At 45.1% G+C, this 25,074-nt stretch overlaps 1 protein-coding gene across 6 annotated transcripts in view; it reads right to left on the bottom strand.

Annotated features, from left to right (window-relative positions):
- Nucleotides 1–25,074, bottom strand: part of SLC22A3 (solute carrier family 22 member 3) — a 265,603-nt gene that overhangs the window by 153,485 nt on the left and 87,044 nt on the right. For 5 of the 6 annotated variants that reach the window (XM_029594088.1, XM_029594093.1, XM_029594091.1 and 2 more), the window contains exon 4: nucleotides 15,296–15,464. The exons of the other annotated variant lie outside the window; for it this stretch is intronic. In XM_029594088.1, the coding sequence (XP_029449948.1) occupies nucleotides 15,296–15,464 (169 nt within the window). The remainder of the gene's footprint in view (nucleotides 1–15,295; nucleotides 15,465–25,074) is intronic. 6 annotated transcript variants of the gene reach the window in all.

Genomic DNA, 25,074 nt, shown 5'->3' with positions numbered 1-25,074 from the left:
GGTTATGGTGGTGGTGGCGGCAGAGTTGAAAAAGGATGGGATCCTGGTACACTCGTATTTGGACAACTGGCTGATTTGGGCCAAGTCTCTCGAAGAGAGCCATCTGGTGACCTGCAAGGTGATTTTCCTGTTGCAAGAGCTTGGTTGGTGGTGAATCTCACCAAGAGCAATCTTCAGCCTTCTCAGTCACTAGACTATCCTGGTGTTCGGTTTGACATGGAGCAGGAAAGGGTTTTCCTGCTGAACCTTGTATTCAGAAGATGGTGCATGTGTGTTGATTGATAAATACTATATGCCCGACAGTGTGGTCCTATCTGCAGGTACTCGGTTTGATGGCAGCAACCCTGGAAGTGGTGCCATGGGGGAGGGCACAAATGCATCCTCTTCAGCGCTCCCTGCTATCTTGTTGGAGCCTACAGTCCCAGGACTATTCAACCCCGAGTGGCCCAGATGGTGTGTTTGCAGTTCAGTGGCAGGTTGCAGGGTTGAGCGGTCCGGATAATATTGGACAATGGAACGACTGTGGCTTACATCAATCAGCAGGGAGGGCGCAAGAGCCAGCAAGTGTCACAGGAGATAGACCAACTTATGGAATGGGCAGAAGTACATAATCAGGAGATCTCAGCCTCACACACTGCAGGAAAAGACAATGTGAGAGCAGAATTTCTCAGCAGGGAGAGTCTGGATCCAGGAGAATGAGTATTGTCAGTCAAGGCGTTTCAAGTGATAGTAGATCACTGGGGCCTTCTGTTTCTAGACCTGCTGGCGACTTCTCAAAATGCGGGTTCCTCCATTCTCTAGTTGCAGAAGAGATCTGAAGTCCTTGGGTATCAATGCTCTCGTGCAGAAATGACTGGAGAACAAGTTGCTGTATGCCTTTCCCCTGTGGTCCATGTTGGGCAGAATGGTTCGTAGGGTCAAGGGTCAAGAGCGTTGGTGCTTCTAGTAGCACCAGATCGGCCCAGGAGACCATGGTAGAGGGATCTGTGAAGGTTCCTGGTAGATTCCCACTTCCGGTTTCTGGCACACAGGAATCTGTTGCGGTAGGGACCTGTTTTTCACAAAGATCAGACTAAATTTTGTCTTACGGTATGGCCCTTGAGAGGGCTTGCTTGCTGAAGCGAGGATATTCTACTGCGGTGATTGCCAACTTGCTACGAGCAAGAAAGTTCTCCACTTCTTTGGCCTACGTAAGGGTTTGATGAGTGTTTGAGGCTTAGTGTGAAGATCCAGGTGTTCTTCCTCATTTGGTTAAGATCCCGCTCATTTTGGAATTTTTGCAGGATGGATTGAATAAAGGGTTGGCCCTTAATTTCTTAAAGGTACAAATAGCAGCTCTTGCTTGTTTCAGGGATCAAGGAAATGGTGGTCCCTTGTCAGCTCATCTGGATGTGACCCGTTTCTTGAAAGGAGTGAAGCATCTTCGTCCTCCCTTGCGGTTAACAGTGCCCTCGTGGAGTCTTAATCTAGTTTTGGATTTCTTAGTGGACCCTAAATTTAAACCAATGCATAAACTTTCCTTGCAGTTACTGACCTGCATTTCTTCTGTGCGTCGAATTTCTGAGATGCAGGCCTTGTCTTGCCAAGAGCCGTTCCTCTGATTAACTCCAGGGGCGATGCAGCTGCATACTGTTCCTTCCTTTTTGCCAAAAATGGTCTCACATTTTCATTTGAATCAGTCCATTTCCCTGCTGTCTCTGGATAGGGAAAGAAATGCTGAGGAATTTCACCTGTTGTGACACTTGCATGTCAAGAGACATATCGTAAGGTATCTGGAGGTTTCTAAACCTTTCCGGAAGACAGATCGCCTGTTTTTCCTCCATGGTGGTAGTAAACAGGGTGAGCCGGCTTCGCGGGCTACAATAGCTTGCTGGATTAAAGAGGTGGTCACGACCGCATATGTGAATGCAGAACAGACATTGCCTAGTCAGATTAGGGTTCTTTCTACTAGGGCTCAGCCAGCGTCATGGGAGAAGGTTAGATTGTTGCCCGTCGACATTTGACAAGCTACGACGAGGTCCTCCTTACACACCTTTTCCATTTATTCTCGTCTGGATGTGCAGGCTCGAGAGGATGCAGCCTTTGCATGTGCGGTTTTGACTGGACCATGGGCAGCCTCCCACCCTATTTGGCAGTAGTTTGGGTACATCCCACTGGTTCTGGATTCATCTGACTAGACACTAAGAAATGAGAAATTACTACTTATCTGATAATTTCCTTTTCTTTAGGATAGTCAGATGAATCCAACTTCCCGCCCTTGGCTGCCAAACAATTGTGCTATGGTCCTCCTGCATGGCTACGTTTTCCAAGGGTTACTAGTAAGGGCTAGTCCAGTCCCTAGACTAGTGTTAATATGTTCTTTGTCTGAGCTCAATGTTTCCTGTTGGCTGAGTACAGAAATGGTTATCTTTTATTGATCAAGTTTTTGTAGCATGTCCTCACTTGGCTTTTGAAGAGAATACTGGCAGGCTGATGTCACTGCAGTAGAATATATACTATGATGTCAGCTTTGCTCCTTCTTCATCTGCTGGTAGAGGTGCATAACCCACTGGTTCTGGATTCATCTGACTATTCTAAGGAAAAGGAAATTATCAGGTAAGTCTTAATTTCTCATTGCCGTCTTATGTTACTGCATTACTTATTTTTTTCTACTCTTGTGCCTTTGCTCTTCTATGTTTTTCCTGCTTCTCTCAGCTCTCCTGGATATTCTTCCCTGTCCTCTCTTCTTTATGAAAAACATACTTTTGAACGCTAATCTTTTTTGCTTTTCAGCCACCTCTTTTGAAGACCATATTGCTCTTTATTTTCATCTTATTTTAATTTACTATTTGAATATAACGATTTGTTGTCCTTGCCATGGCTCTTTTTAGTTTAGTTCACTGCTCTACTTCATAAAATTCTTCCCACTCTGCTAATGCCACCTTAACTTATTCCCTCCTTTTAACAAATTTTGTATTCTAGAAGTCAAAGACCATGAGCTTTGTGTAGCCCATCTATTTTGTATTAGACCAAGCTGTCTTGATAATTGTTGAGGGTCAGGTGATTATCTTCTTGGATGTTAGAGCCACTTTCTCCATTTGTTATGTACCAGGACCAATTGTCCCCTCTCACCTGGACTCTGTAACCATTTGTCTAAGGAGAGCACCCAAGAAGGGACATCTCAGGGAACAGCTCCCCTATGAGGAAAGGCTGAAGAGGTTAGGGCTGTTCAGTTTGGAGAAGAGACAGCTGAGGGGGGATATGATAGAGGTCTTTAAGATCATGAGAGGTCTTGAACGGGTAGATGTGAATCGGTTATTTACACTTTCAAATAATAGAAGGACAAGGGGGCATTCCATGAAGTTAGCAAGTAGCACATTTAAGACTAATCGGAGAAAATTCTTTTTCACTCAACGCACAATAAAGCTCTGGAATTTGTTGCCAGAGGATGTGGTTATTACAGTTAGTGTAGCTGGGTTCAAAAAAGGTTTGGATAAGTTCTTGGAGGAGAAGTCCATTAACAGCTATTAATCAAATTTACTTAGGGAATAGCCACTGCTATTAATTGCATCAGTAGCATGGAATCTTCTTAGTGTTTGGGTAATTGCCAGGTTCTTGTGGCCTGGTTTGGCCTCTGTTGGAAACAGGATGCTGGGCTTGATGGACCCTTGGTCTGACCCAGCATGGCAATTTCTTATGTTCTTATGTTCAGTTTTTCTTTCTGCCAATGGGATGCTCCAGTAAACATTCAGCAGATTCAAGTCTCCCACTAGCAGCATCGCTCCTTTACTTGCAGTCTTTTGTAAGTCTTTGACTAAGGGGCCAATATTTTCTGCTATTTGGCCACACAACTTAGCCAGAAAAACTTATCTGGCTAACTTGGCAAAGGTATTCAGCAGGGTGGCTGTGCTGCTGAATATAGAAAGCTGAATAAGTTTATCCCTTTCTTTACTTTTCCACAACTCAAACCCTAATCCTTACCTAGACAATATTTGTACTACTGTGCCCTCCTGTTCTCTGCTCTCTCTAGGTCCCATGTTGCTTCTTTGTGTAATATGGTGTTAAAATCTTCCTTCCCCTCTAGGTTCTTTGCCATTTACAAGCATGCAGAATGTGACTTCAGCTAATCTGAGAGCCCTCAGAATGACAGAGCTCTCACCGGGTTTTGCCCTATGGTGATATCAGAGTAGTATCAGTGTTGTAAGGAGGAGCACCACTCCCAACTGGAGAAAAATAGTGGTAAAAAAGCCCCTGCTCCCAGTAGGGAAGTCATCATGATTGTATTGCTGAGAGTTTAGCTGGAGTAAGGATTCCAAGCCTTACAGTCCTAGTATTCTTAGAGCCCTCTCCCATTGAGGGGCTCCATAGGACCTGTCTCCCACTGAGAAGAATTCCAGGAGGGGAGTTCCTGGGAAGTTCTGTAGAGAAAGAGATCATGAGAGAAAGGCATTCTTGTAGAAATTGGTGGACCTGTGATCTGTGTATTAGGAGGTGTCAAGGAAAAGAGTATCCTGCCTGGAGAAGTCAACACAGTCAAAGACTGATTCATCCATCATCAGCTAGAGACATAAGAACATGCCATACTGGGTCAGACAAGGGTCCATCAAGCCCAGCATCCTGTTTCCAACAGTGGCCAATCCAGGCTACAAGTATCTGGCAAGTACCCAAAAACTAAGTATATCCCATGCTACTGATGCTAGTAATAGCAGTGGCTATTTTCTAAGTCAACCTGATTAATAGCAGTTAAAGGACTTCTCCTCCAACAAATTATCCAAGCTATTTTAAACCCACCTACACTAATTGCACTAACCACATCCTCTGGCAACAAATTCCAGAGTTTAATTGTGCATTGAGTGAAAAAGAATTTTCTCCGATTAGTTTTAAATGTGCTACATGCTAACTTTATGGAGTTCCCCCTAGTCCTTCTATTATCCGAAACAGTAAATAACCGATTCACATTTACCTGTTCTAGACCTCTCATGATTTTAAACACTTCTATCATATCCCCCCTCAGCTGTCTCTTCTCCAAGATGAACAGCCTAACCTCTTTAGTCTTTCCTCATAGGGGAGCTGTTCCATCCCCTTTATCATTTTGGTTGCTCTTCTCTGTATCTTCTCCATCGCAACTATATCTTTTTTGAGATGCGGTGACCAAAATTGTACACAGTATTCAAACTGTGATCTCACCATGAAGCGATACAGAGGTATTATGACATTTTCCATTTTATTCACCATTCCCTTCCTAATAATTCCTAACATTGTTTGATTTTTTGACTGCTGTAGCAAACTGAGCCAACAATTTCAATGAATTATCCACTATGACGCCTAGATCTTTTTCCTGGGTGGTAGCTCCTAATATGGAACCTAACATCATGTAACTATAGCATGGGTTATTTTTCCCTATATGTATTACCTTGCAGTTTTCCACATTAAATTTCATCAGCCATTTGGATGCCCAATTTTCCAGTCTCACAAGGTCCTCCTGCAATTTATCAAAATCTGCTTGTGATTTAACTAATCTATTACTAAATATATTGAAAAGCACGGGTCCCAGTACAGATGCCTGAGGCACTCCACTGCCCACTCCCTCCACTGAGAAAATTGTCCATTTAATCCTACTCTCTCTATTTCCAGTCTTTTAACCAGTTTGTAATCCATGAAAGGACTTTGCCACCTATCCCATGACTTTTTACTTTTCCTAGAAGCCTCTCTTGAGGAACTTTGTCAAATGCCTTCCCTTCTGAAAATCCAATTACACTACATCTACTGGTTCACCTCTATCTACATGTTTATTAACCCCTTCAAAAAAGTGAAGCAGATTTGTGAGGTAAGACTTGCCTTGGGCAACATCATGCTGACTTTGTTCAATTAAACCATGCCTTTCTATATGTTCTGTGATTTTGATCTTTAGAACACTTTCCACTATTTTTCCTGGCACTGAAGTCAGGCTAACTGGTCTGTAGTTTTCCGGATCGCCCCAGGATCCCTTTTTAAATATTGGGGTAACACTAGCCACCCTCCAGTCGTCGGGTACAATAGATGACTTTAATGATAAGTTACAAATGTTTACTAATAGATCTGAAATTTCATTTTTTAGTTCCTTCAGAACCCTGTGGTGTATACCATCCCGTATGGTGATTTACTACTCCTCAGTTTGTCAATCAGGCCTACCACATCTTCTACGTTTTCTGTGATTTGGTTCAGTCCATCTGAATCATTACCCATGAAAACCTGCAGTCCAACTAGCACTGTAAATGCAAAGGTTATGTCCTCCCGGGCCTGAACATCCAGGAGATAATGCCTGGAAAAGGTATGTAAGGAGGACCACGTCGCAGCTTGGCAAATCTTGATGGGAGACAACAATCTAATCTCTGCCCATGACACTGCCTGAGCCTTAGGGTAATAAGCCCTAACCTGACTAGGCAACAGCTGCTCAGCATCCACATACGCGGTCACGACTACCTCTTTAATCCAGCGGGCTATTGTAGCCCACGACGCCAGTTTGCCCTATTTACTCCTACTATGGAGTATAAACTGTTGGTCCATCTTCCTGAGTGTTCCAGAAACTTCCAAATACCTCACAATATGCCTTTTAACATCTAAGCATCATAACAGGCAATATTCTACCACACCTCTCTCTCTGTCCAGAGAAGGCGGGAAAACTGAATGATTCAAATGAAAATCCGAGACTACCTTTGGTAAAAAAGATGGAACAGTACGTATCTGTATCGCCCCCAGAGCCACTCTCTGGAATGGCTCCTAGCAAGAAAATGCCTGCAGTTCGGAGATTCTTCATTCAGGACAAACTGCCACAAAAAACACTGTTTTCAACATAAGTTATTTCAAGGAGAGGCTACGCAGCAGTCAAAAGGTGGAACCCACCAAGAATCCAAAAAACAGATTAAGACTCCACAAAGGTACAGGCAACTGCAGGGGAGGACGAATATGCTTACACATTTTAAGAAGCGAGCCACATCTGGAAGAGCCGACAAAGGTCCACCATTTACCTGACCTCGAAAACAGCAGAGGGCCGCCACCTGTACTTATTGGGGTAGATTTTATAAATTTGCGCGAGGGCGTACTTTTGTTCGCGCACCAGGCTAGATTTTATAAGATACGCACGTAGCCGCGCGTATCTTATAAAATCCGGGGTCGGCGCGCGCAAGGGGGTGCACATTTGTGCAACCTGCGCACGCCGAGCCCGGCGTGCGTTGCCTGGAACAAAATCGGAGCGGCCTTGGAGGGAACTTTCCTTCGCCCTCCCCCCACCTTCCCCTTCCTTCCCCTACCTAACCCATCCCCCCGGCCCTATCTAAACCCCCCCCCACCTTTGTTGCCAGATTTATGCCTGCGCGCGCCAGCGGGCTGCTGGCGCGCCATCACCCGACCCGGGGGCTGGTCCGGAGGCCTCGACCACACCCCCGGGCCGGCACCACGCCCCCGGTCCCGCCCCGAACTGCCCCCTGACTCCGGTCCCACCTTGGACACGCCCCCTCCCCACCCCTTTTACGAAGCCCCGGGACTTACGCGCGTCCCGGGGGCTGTGCGCGCGCCGGTGGCCTATGCAAAATAGGCGTGCCGGTGCGCGAGGGCCCTGCGTGCGTAAATCTGGCCGGATTTACGTGCGCAGGGCATTTAAAATCCGGCCCTCAATGAATTAAGGGCCAACCCTCCTTTTTTTTTTTTTTTTTAAGTTCATCCTGCAGAAACTCCAGAATGAGCAGAATCTTAACCGAATGAGGAAAGACCCCTTGATCCTCACTGACCCTCACATAGGCTAAGAAAGAGGAGAACTTTCTTGCTCATAGCAAAGTAGCAATCACCGCAGTGGAATATCCACGCCTCAGCATCCGATCCCTCTCAAGCACCATACCGTAAAAAAAAATCAAGTCGGATCTTCATGAATAACAGGGCCCTGTCACAGCAGATCCCTGTGAACCAGTAATTGGATGGGAGGATCTACCAGGAGCCTTTGCAGGTTTGCATACCATGGCCTCCTGGGACAAGCTGGTGCCACCAGAAGTACCATCCCCAAGTAATTCTTGATCCTCCAAATGATTCTACCTAACATGTGCCATGGGGGAAAGGTATATAGAAGCTTGTCCACCGGGGTCGTGAGGAGAGTGGACGTTTACCTTTATTGCAGCTGCTTGAGCCCGAGGGTAGGAGAGTGCTGCCCGAACGGAGCCTGAAACCATCTACAGCTGTAATTTTTTCCTGTTGACGCCGGAGGGGTGTGTACTAGGGGCGAACCCGGAAGTCCTGCCTACTTAAGAGAACCTACAGCGGCGCGCAGACGACGCCGGTGCACTGCTGAAGCCGCGCGCGCTAAAGGGGCGCACTGTCGAGAAGGACTTTGCCGGACTTCGCCGAGATTCGCCGGGATAAGCTAACCTAGTTGTACTGGACATATTTCCTGCTTTATTGGCTACGGATATGGATACAGACCCCTGGTACAACGGCGCTCCCCCAGGTAGGACTGAATTCATTCTATCTCTCCTCACGATCTCCAAAGTGGATCCTTCTTAAGTAAATATATACATCGAACCTCCAACACAAGTTTGTCCCTGATTAGATTCCTGGTTTATTATTGTTCAAAATGCCACACACGAAAAGGAAGGCGAAAATAAAGCCTTCAAGTGATGTGGCTGATACTTTTACTGGACAAAAAACTGTGCTGGATTGGTTAGACCCATTGAATACCCCGGTAGGGCAGGCCGCTGGAGGGATAGCACTGGAATGGAGTGCTACCTCCCTGGCCACTGAAATATCATTGAGCCCTGGGGCGCCGGTTCCTCCATCTCCACCTGGGAAAGGGGAAGGATTCTCCCCAGAAAACCCGAGTGGTTTATTAGAGGAAAATGTGAGCTCTGTGGATTTTAGAGAGGGATTGGAAAAACAAATTGAGAAAATGAACCCCATTGACCAGGAAAAACGTGACAAAAAATCAATGGAAATGTTGGAAAACTTTACACAAATACAGAGGGAATTTAGTACGCCAAGAAATGTTGACCCTATCAATAGCAATAAAGAAAAGATTGAAGTGATAATTAAAATAGATACTTTACCAAGTAAACCTGTAAATGTAACATTAGAGAGCTTATGGAATTACATGGAAAAGTTAGATGTTTCTTTAAATAAATTGACGGAAGTAGCTATTAAAACTTCTAACTCACTAGCTCAACATACAACAGAGCTGGGAAAACAAAGAGAAGAAATGAAAGTCATGGATAAAAGGATACTCCAGGTTGAAAAAATTCAATGTCATCAGATGGTAAAGGAGAATGAAGTAGATTTAAGACTGGAAAACTTAGAAAATACAGTTAGATCTTTAAATTTAAGAATTAATAATTTCCCAGTGATAAGAAAAATGGATCCTATTGAGTTGTTTAAGAGCTACTTAAATCAAGTTTTAAAAATACCCGAGAAATGTATGCCAGTAATTGTAAAGGCTTTCTATTTGGGAGTAAGGAAAAAAGAATGTGATTTAGAACATCAAGTTAAAAATGGTAAAGAGATAGAAGTTGGGGAAAATTCCATAGACTTATCCGACCTCCTACAAAAATCTCAGGAGGATATTGAAATAAAAACAAGGGAAACCCTTTTAGTGCAATTTGCTTTTGCTTCAGATAGGGACAACACAATGAAATTTTTCTTTCGTAATAGACTCCTAACTTTTTACGGTCAAAAGGTGTGGGTTTTCCCAGATCTTGTTAAAAATACTCAAATTCGTAGGAGGAACTTCCTACAATATAGGAAAATAGTGCAAGAAAAAGGGGGGAATTTTACATTGAAGTATCCCTGCAAATGCATTATTAAATTGGAAGGGAAAATCTATGTATTCCATGATCCACAGGGTCTCAAAGATCTCCTCGTGATTAATGACCAGCAAGACAAAATTAGGTCTTAGACAGATGTATATTTTCTTTGTTATGTCTTTTTTTTTATCCTTATTACCATTCAATATTTTGAAGTATCCACTTTATTTCCTTAAAATATCTTGAATGAAAGATGAAAGATAAAGATGTTTCAAGAAACTGTAATTTGATATGTATTTAATTCTGACATTCAAGACAATTTTCCAGTGTAAGTTTGTTTATTGTATTAAAGATAAAAAGCAATAAATAAAGAATTAAAAAAAAAAAAAAAAAAAAAAAAAAGAAGCTTGTCCACCGGCATTGATGCCCAAGGAGCTTTGGTCTCTCCTGTGACTGAAGTAGCGAGAAATCTTCACACTGTGAGATGTCGCCAGAAGGTCCATTCTCCTGGGTCCAGACTCTGTCTGCTGAGAAAGTCAGCTCTTACATTGTCTTTTCCTGCAATGTGGGAGGCTGAGATCTCCTGAAGATGCACTTCTGTCCATTCCATGAATTAGACTATTTCCTGCGACTCTTGCTGGCTCTTGGTTCCTCCCTGGCGATTGATGTAAGCCACTATCATGGCACTGTCCGACATTATCTGGATCGCTCGACCCTGTAATCAGTCCACAAATCATAAGCATGCCAACTGGATGGCCCGGGCTTCCAGGCAATTGATGCTCCAGAGAGTCTCTTCTGTACTCCAGTGCCCTTGTGCCTTTAACTTCTGAAAGTGGGCTCCACATCCCTGGAGGCTCATATCTGTTGTGAGTACTAGCCAGTCTGGTGAATGTAGGAAAACCCCTTTCCTTAAATGGTCCACTTGCAACCACCACTGCAACTGTATGCCAATTTTCATCGGAAGGTGAAGCCGAATCAAATAGCAGTGAGACTGAGGACTCCAACGAATCAGCAGGGTGTGCTGAAGAGGACAAATATGTGCCCTTGTTCATGCAAATATCCCTAGGGTGGCTACAATGATCCAAGCACCTGTAGATAAGACCACATAGATGGGTGCACAGATTCTGTCAATAATCGCACCTGCGCCATTAGCTTCTGAATGTGGCTTTCCGGCAGGAACACCCTGCTTTGCTTCGTGTCAAAGTGAACACCTAGGTACTCCAGTGTTTAGGATGGCTGCAGCTTGCTCTTAGCCAAGTTCACGACCCAGCCTAGCTCCTGAAATAAGGAAATCATAAGAACATAAGAAAATGCCATACTGGGTCAGACCAAGGGTCCATCAAGCTCAGCATCTTGTTTCCAACAGTGGCCAATCCAGGCCATAAGAACCTGGCAAGTACCCAAAAAACTAAGTCTATTCCATGTAACCATTGCTAATGGCAGGGGCTATTCTCTAAGTGAACTTAATAGCAGTTAATGGACTTCTCCTCCAAGAACTTATCCAATCCTTTTTTAAACACAGCTATACTAACTGCACTAACCACATCCTCTGGCAACAAATTCCAAGTTTAATTGTGCGTTGAGTAAAAAAGAACTTTCTATGATTAGTTTTAAATGTGCCCCATGCTAACTTCATGGAGTGCCCCCTAGTCTTTCTACTATCCGAAAGAGTAAATAACCGATTCACATCTACCCGTTCTAGACCTCTCATGATTTTAAACACCTCTATCATATCCCCCCTCAGTCGTCTCTTCTCCAAGCTGAAAAGTCCTAACCTCTTTAGTCTTTCCTCATAGGGGAGTTGTTCCATTACCCTTATCATTTTGGTAGCCCTTCTCTGTACCTTCTCCATCGCAATTATATCTTTTTTGAGATGCGGCGACCAGAATTGTACACAGTATTCAAGGTGCGGTCTCACCATGGAGCGATACAGAGGCATTATGACATTTTCCGTTTTATTCACCATTCCCTTTCTAATAATTCCCAACATTCTGTTTGCTTTTTTGACTGCCGCAGCACACTGTACAGACGATTTCAATGTGTTATCCACTATGACACCTAGATCTCTTTCTTGGGTTGTAGCACCTAATATGGAACCCAACATTGTGTAATTATAGCATGGGTTATTTTTCCCTATATGCATCACCTTGCACTTATCCACATTAAATTTCATCTGCCATTTGGATGCCCAATTTTCCAGTCTCACAAGGTCTTCCTGCAATTTATCACAATCACCTTGCATGAGACCTGACGTTTCTCTTCCAGGCTCTTGATGTGAACCAGCCAATCGTCAAAGTACGGGTGAACCAGAATGCCATTCTTTCTTAACACTGCCAAAACCACCAGCATAACTTTGAAAAAGGTTCTGGGCGCGGTGGCCAGGATGAAAGGTAGTGCCCAGAACTGATAATGTCTACCTAACACAATGAATCGTAGAAATTGCTGATGCTCAAGTTGGATGGGAATATGAAGGTGCACTTCTGATAATTCCAGTGACGTCAGAAATTCCTCTGACTTTACTGCCATTATTACTGAGCGTAAGGCTTCAATGCAAAAATTAGTTGCCCGCAAATGATGGTTAACTCCCTTGAGATCTGGTACGGGGTGATAGGAGTCTTCCTTCTTTGGCACAATGAAGTAAATGGAATATCGGCCCATGTTTTCTTGAAACCTTGGCACTGGGACTACAGCCCACAGACTGAGGAGTCTTGATAACGTACACTCCATTGTTTCGTCTCTTCTGTGGAGAGTTGCATGGAGGCACCATGAAGACGTTCCAAGGAACATGGAGAAACTCCAGCGTGTAACAGTCTCTTATCACCTCCGGCACACATTGGTCTAACATGATTTTGACCCTCCTCTGATAAAAAGAAAGACAGGAGACTGTTATCTCTTGTTCCTGGGATGGGTAGGCACATCTTCACTGAGTGGCTCGGGGGGCACAACTATCTGAGCCTGCACCTTTTCTGGGTTTTCTGCATTGAAAAGACAGAGTCTTGTCCAAGGGTAAAGTCCTCTGAAAAGCCACTCCGTTACAAAGGATAAAAACATCTGAAACCCCTCACAGGACCTCTCATGTAGAAGGAGGACAGCATCTGCTTCTTATCCTCTGGTAACCAAGGATTCTGAGCTTCACCCCACTTATTGGCCATTTTCTCCAGCTCACTCCCAAACAAGAGTGAAAGGTTATTTAGCAAGATTAGACTTTGAAATTGGATCGGATGACCAATTCCTGAGCCATAGCTGACATCTGGCCGCTATTACTGAAGCCACCCCTCTGGGTGAAATGTGGACCAGGTTGCAGTCCACATGTGCCAAAAAGGAGGCTGCTGATTCCAGCACTGCCCTGGAACTCACACCAAATCCGTTGACTTACTGAGAAAGATTTAAGCAAGAGCGAGCCATCAGGGAGTAACAAGAAGCTATATGCAAATTCATTGCCACTACTTCAAAGGCTTGCTTAAGGATGGCCTCAAGTCTTTTATCTTGAGCATCCTTCAATGTCACTCCCCCTTCCATGGGAATAGATATACATTTGGTGACAGCGCATCCACTATCAGAAAATGCAACTGCTCCCTTGCAGCTGGATCCAAGGGGCTCAGCCTTTCCAAGGTTTGACCTCCTTTAAAATTATCTTCTGGGGTGCACCATTCAAGATCAATCAATTCTTGAATAGCCTCCATAATAGGAAAGAAACACAAGGCTTTATGAAAAGAAGTCAAAATAGGATCTTAGGCTCAGACATAGATTCATCCCCCGGTAATCCCATCATCTTCAATGTCTGGGAAATCAGAGCCAGTAGCTCATCTCTAAGAAAGAAACTTAACATAGATCTATATGGCTCCAACCATGGAGGAATTTCCCCATCCTCCAAGGAATAAGGATGGTTTCGTCATCCATGCCAGCTGGGTGCCTATTGGAGTGACCCGCGGCAGGCCTAGATTAACTCCAACGCTTACCGCAACACCAGGTGTGCAGGGGTCGACAATCCGTGATACTCAATTGCTATTAACTGGGGCCAACGACTGCATCTGAAGAAAAGATTCTACCCAAGAAAAGGAAAACAGATTCAGGCCAAAACCAAGGGGAGTTGGTACTGCACCCAATAAAGTGCCTTCCTCCGCCGAGGAACCAGTTAGGGGAATCCTGATTCCAGGTGACATCTTTGGCAACTCTTTTGCCATTCCCGCAATAAGCTGGAAAGGACTAGACTTAACCAAATCAGACAGAGACAAGTCTCCTAGAGCCTCCAAACTGTGCTGACACAAAATAGAGGGAATGCCAGGCTGAGATGGCTGAATATGGCAAGCAGCACACAGGGCAAGGCATTTAGGCTTCTTTGCATTGGTGCCATAAGAAATCATACAGTCTAAACTGACTCCGAGAAGAGCACGCGCCCAGCTGAGCTCATCACTTGAAAATTTTAGGCATTCAAAAGTTAGGTGCCCAATATAACGTATCAGCTGGATGCCCAAAATCTTGAGCATCCACCTCCTGATGCACACCCCTATGCGTCCACTTAGGCACCTATGTGCACAAATGTGCGTCCATAGGTGACCAACTGGGCGTCCAGCTATGCACACTAATAGACACACAGCTGGCATTCAGCGTGAATCAACGTCCTGAAGAGGGCAGACTTACTTGCCATGGAAAAGCGCGTGAACGCTGCCACAGCCTACCACATGGCAAAATTCTGAGCCTGAGAGTGGGGCCTAGTCAAAAAGACTGCTCAATCTACCAGGCTGGCTGAGTTCCCCCAACTCCCCCGGAGAAGGGAACAGGCGACAGAGTGGAGCACCATGCATGGAGACCAAAGGGGAGAGGAATCCCTAAAATCAACTATCCCTCTTTCCCTTTTTTTTTAAACTCCTTACCTGAGCTCAGCCCATCCTGGCCGAGAATGGAATCGGTCTTCGGCTGCAGGGGAAGGGGGCATGGATCTTCACCGTCATGCTTGGCTTCTGGCCTTTCAAGTGTTTTTTATTTATTTATTATTTTTTTTTTTTAAACAGCTAAGTCCACGCCGGAAAAACCAGCTACCATGCCAAGGCACTCATCTGAGGAAGAATCCACCGAAATCACTTCAGGAAATCTCGACTGAGGGAGGGACCATAAGGTATCACCTTAGGACAGCAGGGCAATAAATTTCTATCCTTCTTTCTCCTTTTATTAAACTTCAATGCAATTCCCAGTAGGGAGATGTGCATCCACCATTTGCTGGAGATGGAGAATACTGGCAGGCTGATGTCAGTGCAGGGGTATATATACTGTATCATCAGCTTTGCTCTGTCTCTATCTGCTGGCAGAGGTACATAACCCACTAGTTCTGGATCCATCTCTGTCTGAACGCTAAGAAATAATGCATTTATATTTTTCTTGTACAGGGCTATTCATGCTACCAGTGTTAAATAAGAAATAAAAAATGACAGCAGCAATCCCAACTGTATGTGGATAGATTCCAAAGATAATAGGCCTTTTTGGAGTTTATTTCTGACTTTTGTTTTATGCTGCAAATTAACATTACATCAACCAAAACAAATAATAAAAATAAAAATTACCAATAATATAGCAGGAATAAGAAATTTGGTAGTGAAATTGCCAGCTGAAGACCCTGCCATGTTGGAATCAAGTAAGCAAGCCCAGGAAGGATTATGACTCCTAAAGTGAAGAACATCTGAATCACAATACCAACAATTCTTCTCTGCTTCAATCCAACCAGCTCAGTCACTAAAAGGAGAAATTGTTAAAAAAAAAAAAATAAAAAAAAAATTTAGCTATTTTAAGAATCCCTAGAAAATAAAAAGTATAACTTTGTTGAAAAGATACATTACTTTATTGGCAGACTGACATTTTACTCAAGAGATTCTAGCGATTGCTACCAGTGTTAGAATATTCTTCTCTAAACACACAGTAAAAATTACTGAATAAAATGAAAATTTAAATTATACATGGTCTTTGGTATATATTTAAATGTAAACACACTACAACTGTCTTTTTTTTATGGAAGTTGACTTTGGATTATGGAGGTTGAGCTTTTTTTCTAAAATACTGAATGGAAATCACTATCAAATATATTTACTTAGACAAATTAATTTAGATAAAAAAAAATAACCACCAATCAGCAAGTGAGATAACTTAAGAGACCTTCATAGAATCATAGCAGAAGATACCGAAAAAATGGCACTGTAAGCTTTTCATAGAAAGTCACTATCGGTGCTCATCCGCTATGATAATTTTAATCAAGGGTCTCAAAATAACACACAACCATTTTTTTGAAAGACTTTTTTGTATGCAAGCGCACATCCAATAATATCCAAATAGTGATTATTAAAAACTTCTTTGACTTCTTAGCTTGGGGATTCACTTAAATAAGTTATATCCAAGAAACATTTTCAAAAAACATTCCAGCCAGACACAACTTGCCAGACACAGCCAGGAAACTATAAGCCAAAACATTGGGGGTAATTTTCAAAGGAGTTATGCATGTAAATGTGACATACTATCGTAGCAATTTTCAAAAGCTATTTACTCGAGTAAAGTGCATTTACTTGAGTAAATCCTATGGACAATTCAATGGCATATATTGTAGCAATTTTGAAAAGCCCACTTACTTGAGTAAAGTGTATTTACTTGAGCAAAAACCAGTTTTGCTCGAGTAAATGCTTTTGAAAATCTGGCCCATAGTTTCTAAAGCCAAGTGCTCACATCTCAATCAAAGCACCACCCCACTTCTTGATCTATATTGTTTATCTCCAGTACTTCTTTTGTTTTAAGAAATGTGTTTATCCATCTACAGTGCAAACTGTCAAAAAGTGGCATATTGCCCCTGGTAATATGTGGCCAGTCTGAGGGAGCTTGATGATATTACTGGCAGCTCCATTGTCTTTACATAGAGCTACCCACAGATGACTGAATTTATTTACAGAATTCTGCTGTTTTTGAACAAAGTGCACTGAAGTTATATATCTATCTACTGTAAATAAGGCAGGGATTTTGTCAAACTGCACATTAAGAATAAGGTACAGTTTCTTGTCCTAAGCCCTATTCTTTGCTAATTTTTTTTTGGGGGGGGGGAAGATTTATGACCTTTAGAGAGAACTAGCCTAATCTGAATTTAGGCAGGAAAACATCATCTTGGATGATAAACCTTTGCTATAAGATTATATGCCATTTATGGTTTTGTTTCACACAGTATTTTGTGTGCACAGACTTTTCAGGGTGTCAATAAACCCAGTCAGAACCTTTCCTAAGCAAATTAGCATTTGGTTTAGATTAACTTTATGGAATTACTGCTCTGTAAATGATATTTAAAAGCTCTCAAAAATGTCCTTTTATTGCTTCCTCCTGTTTTAGGGTTGTGTGAGTATAAGCCACCTGCTCTTAAAATAGAAGTTGGGATACTCTAGCACATAGCTTCTGTTAATAAAATACAATGACTGTGATTAATTAAACTCCATTAGTGCCTACATTTTGGGATATAAATATCCTCCAAGGATTAAACTCAACAGTTAATGAGTATTTGCTTTTCTTATAGGCAAATAATCCTGGAATGATATTTGGATTTTAATTACTCATGTATTCTGCAATGGTTTAATTTTGATTCTTCATAAGATACACAAAACAACATTACAGCTGTCTGTTTATTGAGAGCTTTACTAAAGTTCATTCAGTACTTTAAATATGTTGTGCATGCTGGCCACGGGACTCCGAGGCCATCAGCACTCATCTTTCAACACTGCGTTCTCTCCACACCACTTGGGAGCCACTGCTGCCGACCAGTGGCACATGCAGCCGGCCCCTAAGCCGCCGCTCCACCTCTTCTTTGCAGCTCGGAGCCGCTGCAGACGCCACCGACTTCCTGCACCCGTCGGCATTCCCTTAGGCACAGGCCTCTCTCCTCCTCTTAAAGGGGCCTTGGCAGGAAAACCTCCGCGGTTCTCCCTGATGACTCCAGCACTCCCCAGCTACTTAAGGCCAGGCCCTGCCCTTGCTCCTGGCCTCTGCAACAGGTCAAACTCCGTGCGAGTAGCTTGTTGCGTGACTCCGTGCTCCTCACCTCGTACTCTGACCCTTTGTCTCGTCTTCCCTCGGTTTGACTCTTGGCTCTGACCTCCTCCTGAACTTGCTTGATCGCCACCTGCCCCAACCTTGGTACGTTTTCTGAACTCACTTGATTGCCGCCTGCTGAATTCCATTGCTAGCTGCCTGCCCTGACCCCTGGAATATCTCGACTCTCCTTTAGTCAGCCGTCCGTCTTGAGAACCTTCATCACCGGAGACCTGTGCCTAAGTCCAGCCGGCTCCGGCAGCCAAGGGTTCATCCTGCGGGGAATGTGGGCTGGTAAAGGTCCTGTTGGGTCTCCGCACCGACCAATACTGCCTGCCGACAACGAGGACCTGCAGGGCTCCTCTCTGCAGGTAGTATCAACCTCATCTCGGTCCAAGCGTCCACTCATTCAACAGTTTGCAGAGGCCATGGAGCCAGCAGATCTCTCGAGTCTGCAGGCCATTCCGGGCCTGGCACAGAGATCCAGCAGCAGCAGCAATTTCTGGAGGCACTGGCAGGCACTATGGAACGCCTCAGCGCCCGTCTTGATGTTACTATTGCCATCACAAGCACCTCGGCACCAGCAGCTCCTGCATCTAAACCGGTAGCGCCTACTATTCATCTCCCGGTACCTCCTAGGTACTCAAGGGACCTCACGCTGTGCTAGGGTTTCTTAAACCAGTTTTTTATGCATTTCTCGCTGCAGCCCACACAGTTCTTAAGCGACTCTATCAAGACGACCTTCATCCTCTCTCTCCTTGATGGGAAGGCGTTGGCGTGGGCCTCCCTCCTATGGGAGTGGGGAGATGCACCGCTTCAAGACCTGCCTCAGTTCGTCAAGGCCTTTAAGCAGGTCTTCGACAAGCCCAGCTGTCTGGATATGGTGGGGTCAGATCTGCTGCATTTACGACAGGGAGCCACAACCCTAACAGACTATGCCATCGAATTTCGTACCTTGGCTATGGAGTTAAATTGGAGAGAGGACAGCCTCTGCAGTAATTTTCTAGAAGGACTCTCCTCTTGGATCAAAGATGGGTTGGCAGCCCGGGAACTGCCAGAATTGCTTGATGCCCTCATTGACCTGGCCAGGAGGATCGATCGGCGCCTCCAGCAAACAGCGCGTGAATTACGAGTTCTGTGTAGACACATGCAACTTGCACTGTCGTTTTCACACCCCCCTCGCTCCTTTACCCATGGTGAATCCCACCTCCGGAGTCAAGAAGAACCGATGCAGCTCGAGAAGAGCCATCTCTCGCTGAAAGAGAAGCAAAGTCGCCGTGCCCAGGGGCTCTGCTTTTACTGTGCTGGAAAGGGGCATCTGCTGGCCCAATGCCCTGTAAGGCAGGGAAATGCCTGAGCCTAGGAATCAGTGGGGAAATGACCCTAGGCTACAAACTGCCCACTCCCCAATTTACGCTTCCTGTAATGATAACAACGGATGAAAATCAATTTTCCATCCTTGTGCTGATGAATTCCGGTGCGGGAAGAAATTTCATCATGAAGGCTCTAGTGGACCGCCTGACCCTACAGACGGTTACCAAGGACCCACCGCTCATCATCTCTTCCATTTCCAGATAACCTTTCTCTGGGCGGATCACTGAGATGACGGCGCCACTGCTGCTCCGCACCGGCATATTACATCGGGAAGAGATAACCTTCCATATCATCAAGAAGGCTGTACATCCGATTGTGCTGGATCTACCCTGGTTAAACTGCACTTTCCTCAGTTCGACTGGGGAACCCTTCAGCTGATAAGGTGGAGCCCTCATTGGCACTCTGCGTGCCTTCTTCCTAACACACCTCCTCCCTCAGTGCCACCAACCTCGACCTCACTGGGACTGCCTCTGCAGTATGATGACTTTGCAGACATTTTTTCCAAACAGGCAGCAGAGATCTTGCCTAAGCACTGCCCCTTTATGCTATTAATCTATTGCCTGGAACTACCCCGCCACAAGGTAGGGTGTATCCCCTATCCCTACTAGAGACCAAAGCCATGTCCCAGTACATGTCCAAGAGAACCTCGACAAGGGATTCACCTGGCCCTCCACGTCTCCAGCAGGTGCATGGTTCTTCTTCGTAACCAAAAAGGATGGGATGTTATGCCCCTGTATTGACTACATGGGGCTAAACGCTATCACTAAGAAGGACCGATATCACCTGCCACTTATTCTGATCTACTAGATCGACTGTAAGGGGCCAGGATATTCATGAAGCTAGATCTGCGTGGGGCCTGCAACCTCGTTTGGATCAAGCAAGGCGACGAGTGGAAGACTGCATTTAATATGCAAGATGGACACTACGAATACCTGGTCATGAGCTTTGGCTTATGCAACGTTCCTGTCGTATTCCAAAGCATGATGAATGAGATCTTCAGGGACCTGCTATTTGAATGTGTGGTGGTCTATCTAGATGACATTCTCATCTTCTCCAAAGACCTCCCTTCCCACTGTCGTGATGTCCGCCAGGTTCTCCAAAGACTACGGGCCCATAAGCTGTTCGCCAAGCTGGAAAAATGCATTTCAAAAAGGAGAACTTACCCTTCCTGGGATACATAATTTCAAGCAGTGGCTTCCGCATGGACCCTGAGAAAGTAAAGTGTATCCTGAACTGGCTGCAACCCTTCTGTCTCCGTCCCTTACAAAGGTTTTTTGGGTTCGCAAATTTCTACAGACACTTTATTCCCAACTACTCACAGATTGTGGCACCCCTTACAGTGCTTACCAGGAAAGAAGCAAACACCAAAGGGCCAGCTTCTTGATCTATACCGCCTTTCTTAAACTCAAGCAAGCCTTCCTCCTGGAACCATGCCTCCGCCACAGTGAACCCACATGACCCTTCATTCTAGAAGTAGACACCTTCTCTGTGGGGGTAGGGGTGGTTTTAAGCCAACTCTCTGACAAGGAAGGTCTTTGACCTTGCTCCTTCTTCTCCCAGAAGTTCTCCCAGGCAGAGCGAAACTATGGCATCGGAGACAAAGAATTGCTAGCCAGAAAACTGGCCTTAGAGGAATGGTGACAATGGTTGGAGGGGGCACAACATATCACAGTATATATGGATCACAAAATCCTAGAACACCTCCCCCATACTCCTGAATGCTTGTCAAGCCCGACGGTCCCTGTTCTTCACCCGATTCAATTTCGAGGTAAGATATAGGCCGACCACCAAGAACCTGCGAGCAGACACTTTTTCCCGGTCTTTTGAAGTAGAAGATTCACCTGAAACCCCGGGTCATATCATTGACCCAGCACGGATTCTCCTAGCTGCTTCCATGACCATCCTCCCCCCAGGAAAGACTGTCGTATCCCTTCGTCTCTGTCAGAAAGTTTTGGAATGGTCTCAAGATTCTCGTGCCGCAAGATATTCTGGTCAGGGCCCGGACTCTTGCACTATTCCAGCAGTTTTACTGGTGGCCGCGGATGCGGAGAAATGGCAAGGACTCTGTGGACGCCTGTCCTACCTGCGCCCAACAAAAACATATGGTGGAATGATCTTGGGGGCTGATACAGCCGTTAACAGCCCCCGAGGCACCCTGGACCCACTTGTCCACCGATTTTGTGGTGGACCTCCCCCTCTCTAACGGTTGCCATGTTATCTGGGTCGTTATCGACCGTTTTTCTAAAATAGCCCATTTTGTGGTTCTCCCTGGTCTCCCTTCTGCATCAGAACTGGCAAAATTGTTTACCACCGACATCTTCCGGCTACATGGATTACCCCAGCACATTCTTTGGATCGAGGCACCCAGTTCACAGTGAAGTATTGGTACTCTCTTTGCCAGAAGTTCAATATCAAGTTAGACTTTACTACGGCTTATCACCCCCAAGCTAATGGACAGGCAGAACGCACGAACCGTATGCTCAAGACTTTCCTGAGGTCCATTATCAACAAGTGTCAGGACAACTGGGCTACCCTTTTATTGTGGGCTGAATTCTCCCATAACTTTCACACCAGCACCGCCACCGGGGCCTCTCCGTTCCCATTTGTCTAAGGACGAAAACCAGTACGCCCAATACCTATCCTGTTATCAGTTGCTTCACCAGCAGCTCAACTGACTGCCCGCAAACTCCAGGAGCTATGGGCCCGAACCAAAGCTATGTTACAGAAAGCTGCCATCAAAACCAAAGAGACCACAAATGAGAATCAACGTGTAGCCCCACAATTCAAGCCTGGAGACAAAGTCTGGCTAAGTACCTGCCATATTCATCTTAGAATACCCTCCATACGGCTAGCAGCCCGCTACATAGGACCCTTCTCTGTTATCCAGCAGATAGGGCCAGTCACATATCAATTATGCTTACTTATGGCCCTAAGGATCCATAATGTATTTCATGTCTCCCTCCTCAAGCCCTTAGTGCTGTCTTGGGCTACTCGAAGGATCCCGGAACCCCTAGAGATCGCCTCAGAAGACGACCAATTATATCAAGTTAGAGAGGTTTTGGATGTTCGCCAGCGTAACAAGAAGTGGGAGTACTTGATATACTGGGAGGGATATGGTCCCGAAGAAAGTTCTTAGGAACCCACCACCAACATTCTAGACAAGAGCCTGTTCAAGCAGTTCCACTCCTCTCATCCCAAGAAACCTAAACCCTCAAGGGGGGGGGGGTTAGAGGAGGGAGGTACTGTTGCACATGCTGGCCACGGGACTCTGCGATTGGACGCGCTCGCCTTTCAACGCCGCGTTTCCCCCACACCACTCGGGAGCTGCGCCGCCAACCTGCAGCACATGCAGCTAGCCCCTCAGCCGCTGCCTCTGCTCCACCTCTTCTTCGCGGCTCACAGCCAACGCCATCAACTTTCTGCACCAATCGGCATTCCCTTAGGCGCACGTCTCTCTCCTCTTCTTAAAGGGGCTGCGGCGGGAAAACCTCCGCAGTCCTCTCTGATGATGCCAGCACTCCCAAAGCTACTTAAGGCCAGGCCCTGCCCTTGCTCCTGGCCTCTGCAACAGGTCGAACTTCGTGTGAGTAGCTGGTTGCGTGACTCCGTGCTCCTCACCTCATACTCTGACCCTTTGTCTCGTCTTTCCTTGGATTGACTCTTGGCTCTGACCTTGGACCTCCTCCTGGCCTTGCTTGATTGCCGCCTTCCCTGACCTTGGTATGTTTCCTGGACTTGCTTGATCGCCACTTGCCTCGACCTGCCTGCTGAATTCCATTGCTAGCTGCCTGCCCGGACCCTTCGAATGTCTCGACTCTCCTTTCGTTTGCTGTCCGTCGTGGAAAACTTCATCACTGGAGACCTGCGCCTAAGTCCAGCCTGCCCCGGCATTCAAGGGTTCAACTGGCGGGGAATGTGGGCTGGTGGTGGTGAAGGTCCTGTTGGGTCTCCTCAGGATGCCAAGGACCTGCAGAGCTCCTCTCTGCAAGTAGCTTCAACCTCATCTCGGTCCAAGGGTCCACTCATTCAACAAAATATCACTCTCCATTAATTTGGCACTATAATATGTGCCTTTATTGGCATGTGTAGCACAAGAAGTTAAGAATATACCAGCAGTGACTGGACCACAGAGTCATTGTTTGTTTCTGCACAGACTGGAGAGATATCTGTTGCCGCTGGTTAGGACATTTGCCATAATACTTAGACATGCCCTTAGGGAAGTTCTTTCTTAGTTTTATAAAAACGTACTTAAACCCCTTTTGAGACAGAGGCTAGTTCTTAGCACCATGATTGTGTTCTGAAGCATACTTGGAAAATATACCAAATGAAGCAGTGGGTGTTTGACACTGAAAAGAATCTCAGGCCTAGGGTTTGAAAGGGCATAGTTGCCACCCCTATAAATATGGGCTGGAAGCAGAAATAGCCAAATTCAAAATCCTACAAAAATAGAAGAGTAAGTTTGCTTACCGTAAACGGTGTTTTCCATAGATAGCAGATAAATTAGCCATGCTGTCTGGGAATGTCTTCCGTGCCATTAGGTAGTGGAGCTCTCTAAGTCTAGTAAATTCTTTCAGCTAGGTACTCCCTCTTATATCTTCTCTGATTTGCTTCAGTTTCCTCAGTCAGTATCAAAGTAAGTGCAGGTTATGCTAGAACTGTCCGGGGAGGTGGGCGGGTCAGCATGACTAATTCTTCTGCTATCTACGGAAAACAGCGTTTACGGTAAGCAAACTTGCTCTTTTCACGTAGATAAGCAGCTGAATTCGCCATGCTGTCTGGGAGTCCCCAGCTGACATATTGAGCAGTTGATGTGTGTAAAGGTTGTATATTTGCTCAATACAATAGGTAGTGACGGACAGTTCCTATGAAGGCTGTGTATGTGAGGAACATGTGCTCTTCTGTAGGATTGTCCGTTCCATTAGTGCATCATCTGCAGTTTGTTTGTCCAAACAGTTAGGGGATGTGAAAGTATGCAGCGATGACCATGTTGCCGCTTTACAGATATCTATGATAGGAACTTCATGTAGATGGGCTATCGAGGCTGCCATTGCACGCACTTGGTGTGCTTTTGGAATCGTAGGTAGCGTTTGCAACTGTTGTTGATAGCAAAACTGAATACAGTTTGATATCCACCTGGATAGAGTTCTTTTCGTCACTGGACGTCCTTGCGTGTTCGGGTTGAACGATAGAAAGAGCTATGAAGGTCTGTTAGGTGAATGAGTGCTCTGTTTGTAGTAAGCAAGCACACGTTAACAGTCTAAAGTATGGAGTTTTCTCTCATTATCATTTGCATGAGGTTTTGGGTGGAAAGTGGGTAAGGTGATGGTTTAGTTAATGTGGAAACTGGAAATCAACTTTGGTAAACATTTTGGGTGAGTGCATAAGGTCACCTTCTCATGGTGAAATTGAAGATAAGGACGGTAATGGACCAAGATTTGCAGTTCACTTACTCTTCTTGCTGAATTTAAAGCAATCAGGAAACTACTTTCCATGAGAGGTATCGAAGGTGACAAGTGTCTAATGGTTCAAAGGGTGGAAGCATTAGTTGTTCGATGACTATATTAATGTCCCACGGCACCGGCGGTTTCTATATAAGTGGGTGTAGGCATAACACTCCCTTCATGAATCTGGATACTAGTGAATGACATGAAATGGGTTCTCCATTCAGGTGAATGTGGTAAGCTGCTATAGGCTTAAATGAACTCGGAGTGAGGAAGAGCGAGGCCTTCACTGTAGAGAAGATGGAGGTAGGAGAGAAGCTGTTCTGGTGGGCAAGTTAAAGGGTAAATACTCATTGTTAAACACCAAGAAGTGTAGCGTGACCACTTACTTTGGTAATTGAGTCTTGTTGACAGTTTTCTCGAGGATAGTAATATGTTATGAAGAGGAGGAGAAATGTCTAGGTGTTGGTATGCGA

Source organism: Rhinatrema bivittatum, chromosome 3 (assembly GCF_901001135.1).
Source record: "Rhinatrema bivittatum chromosome 3, aRhiBiv1.1, whole genome shotgun sequence".
In the NCBI taxonomy this organism is placed as follows: domain Eukaryota; kingdom Metazoa; phylum Chordata; class Amphibia; order Gymnophiona; family Rhinatrematidae; genus Rhinatrema; species Rhinatrema bivittatum.
The sequence above is the reverse complement of the archived record's forward strand: the minus strand, read 5'-3'. Positions and strand labels throughout refer to the sequence as shown.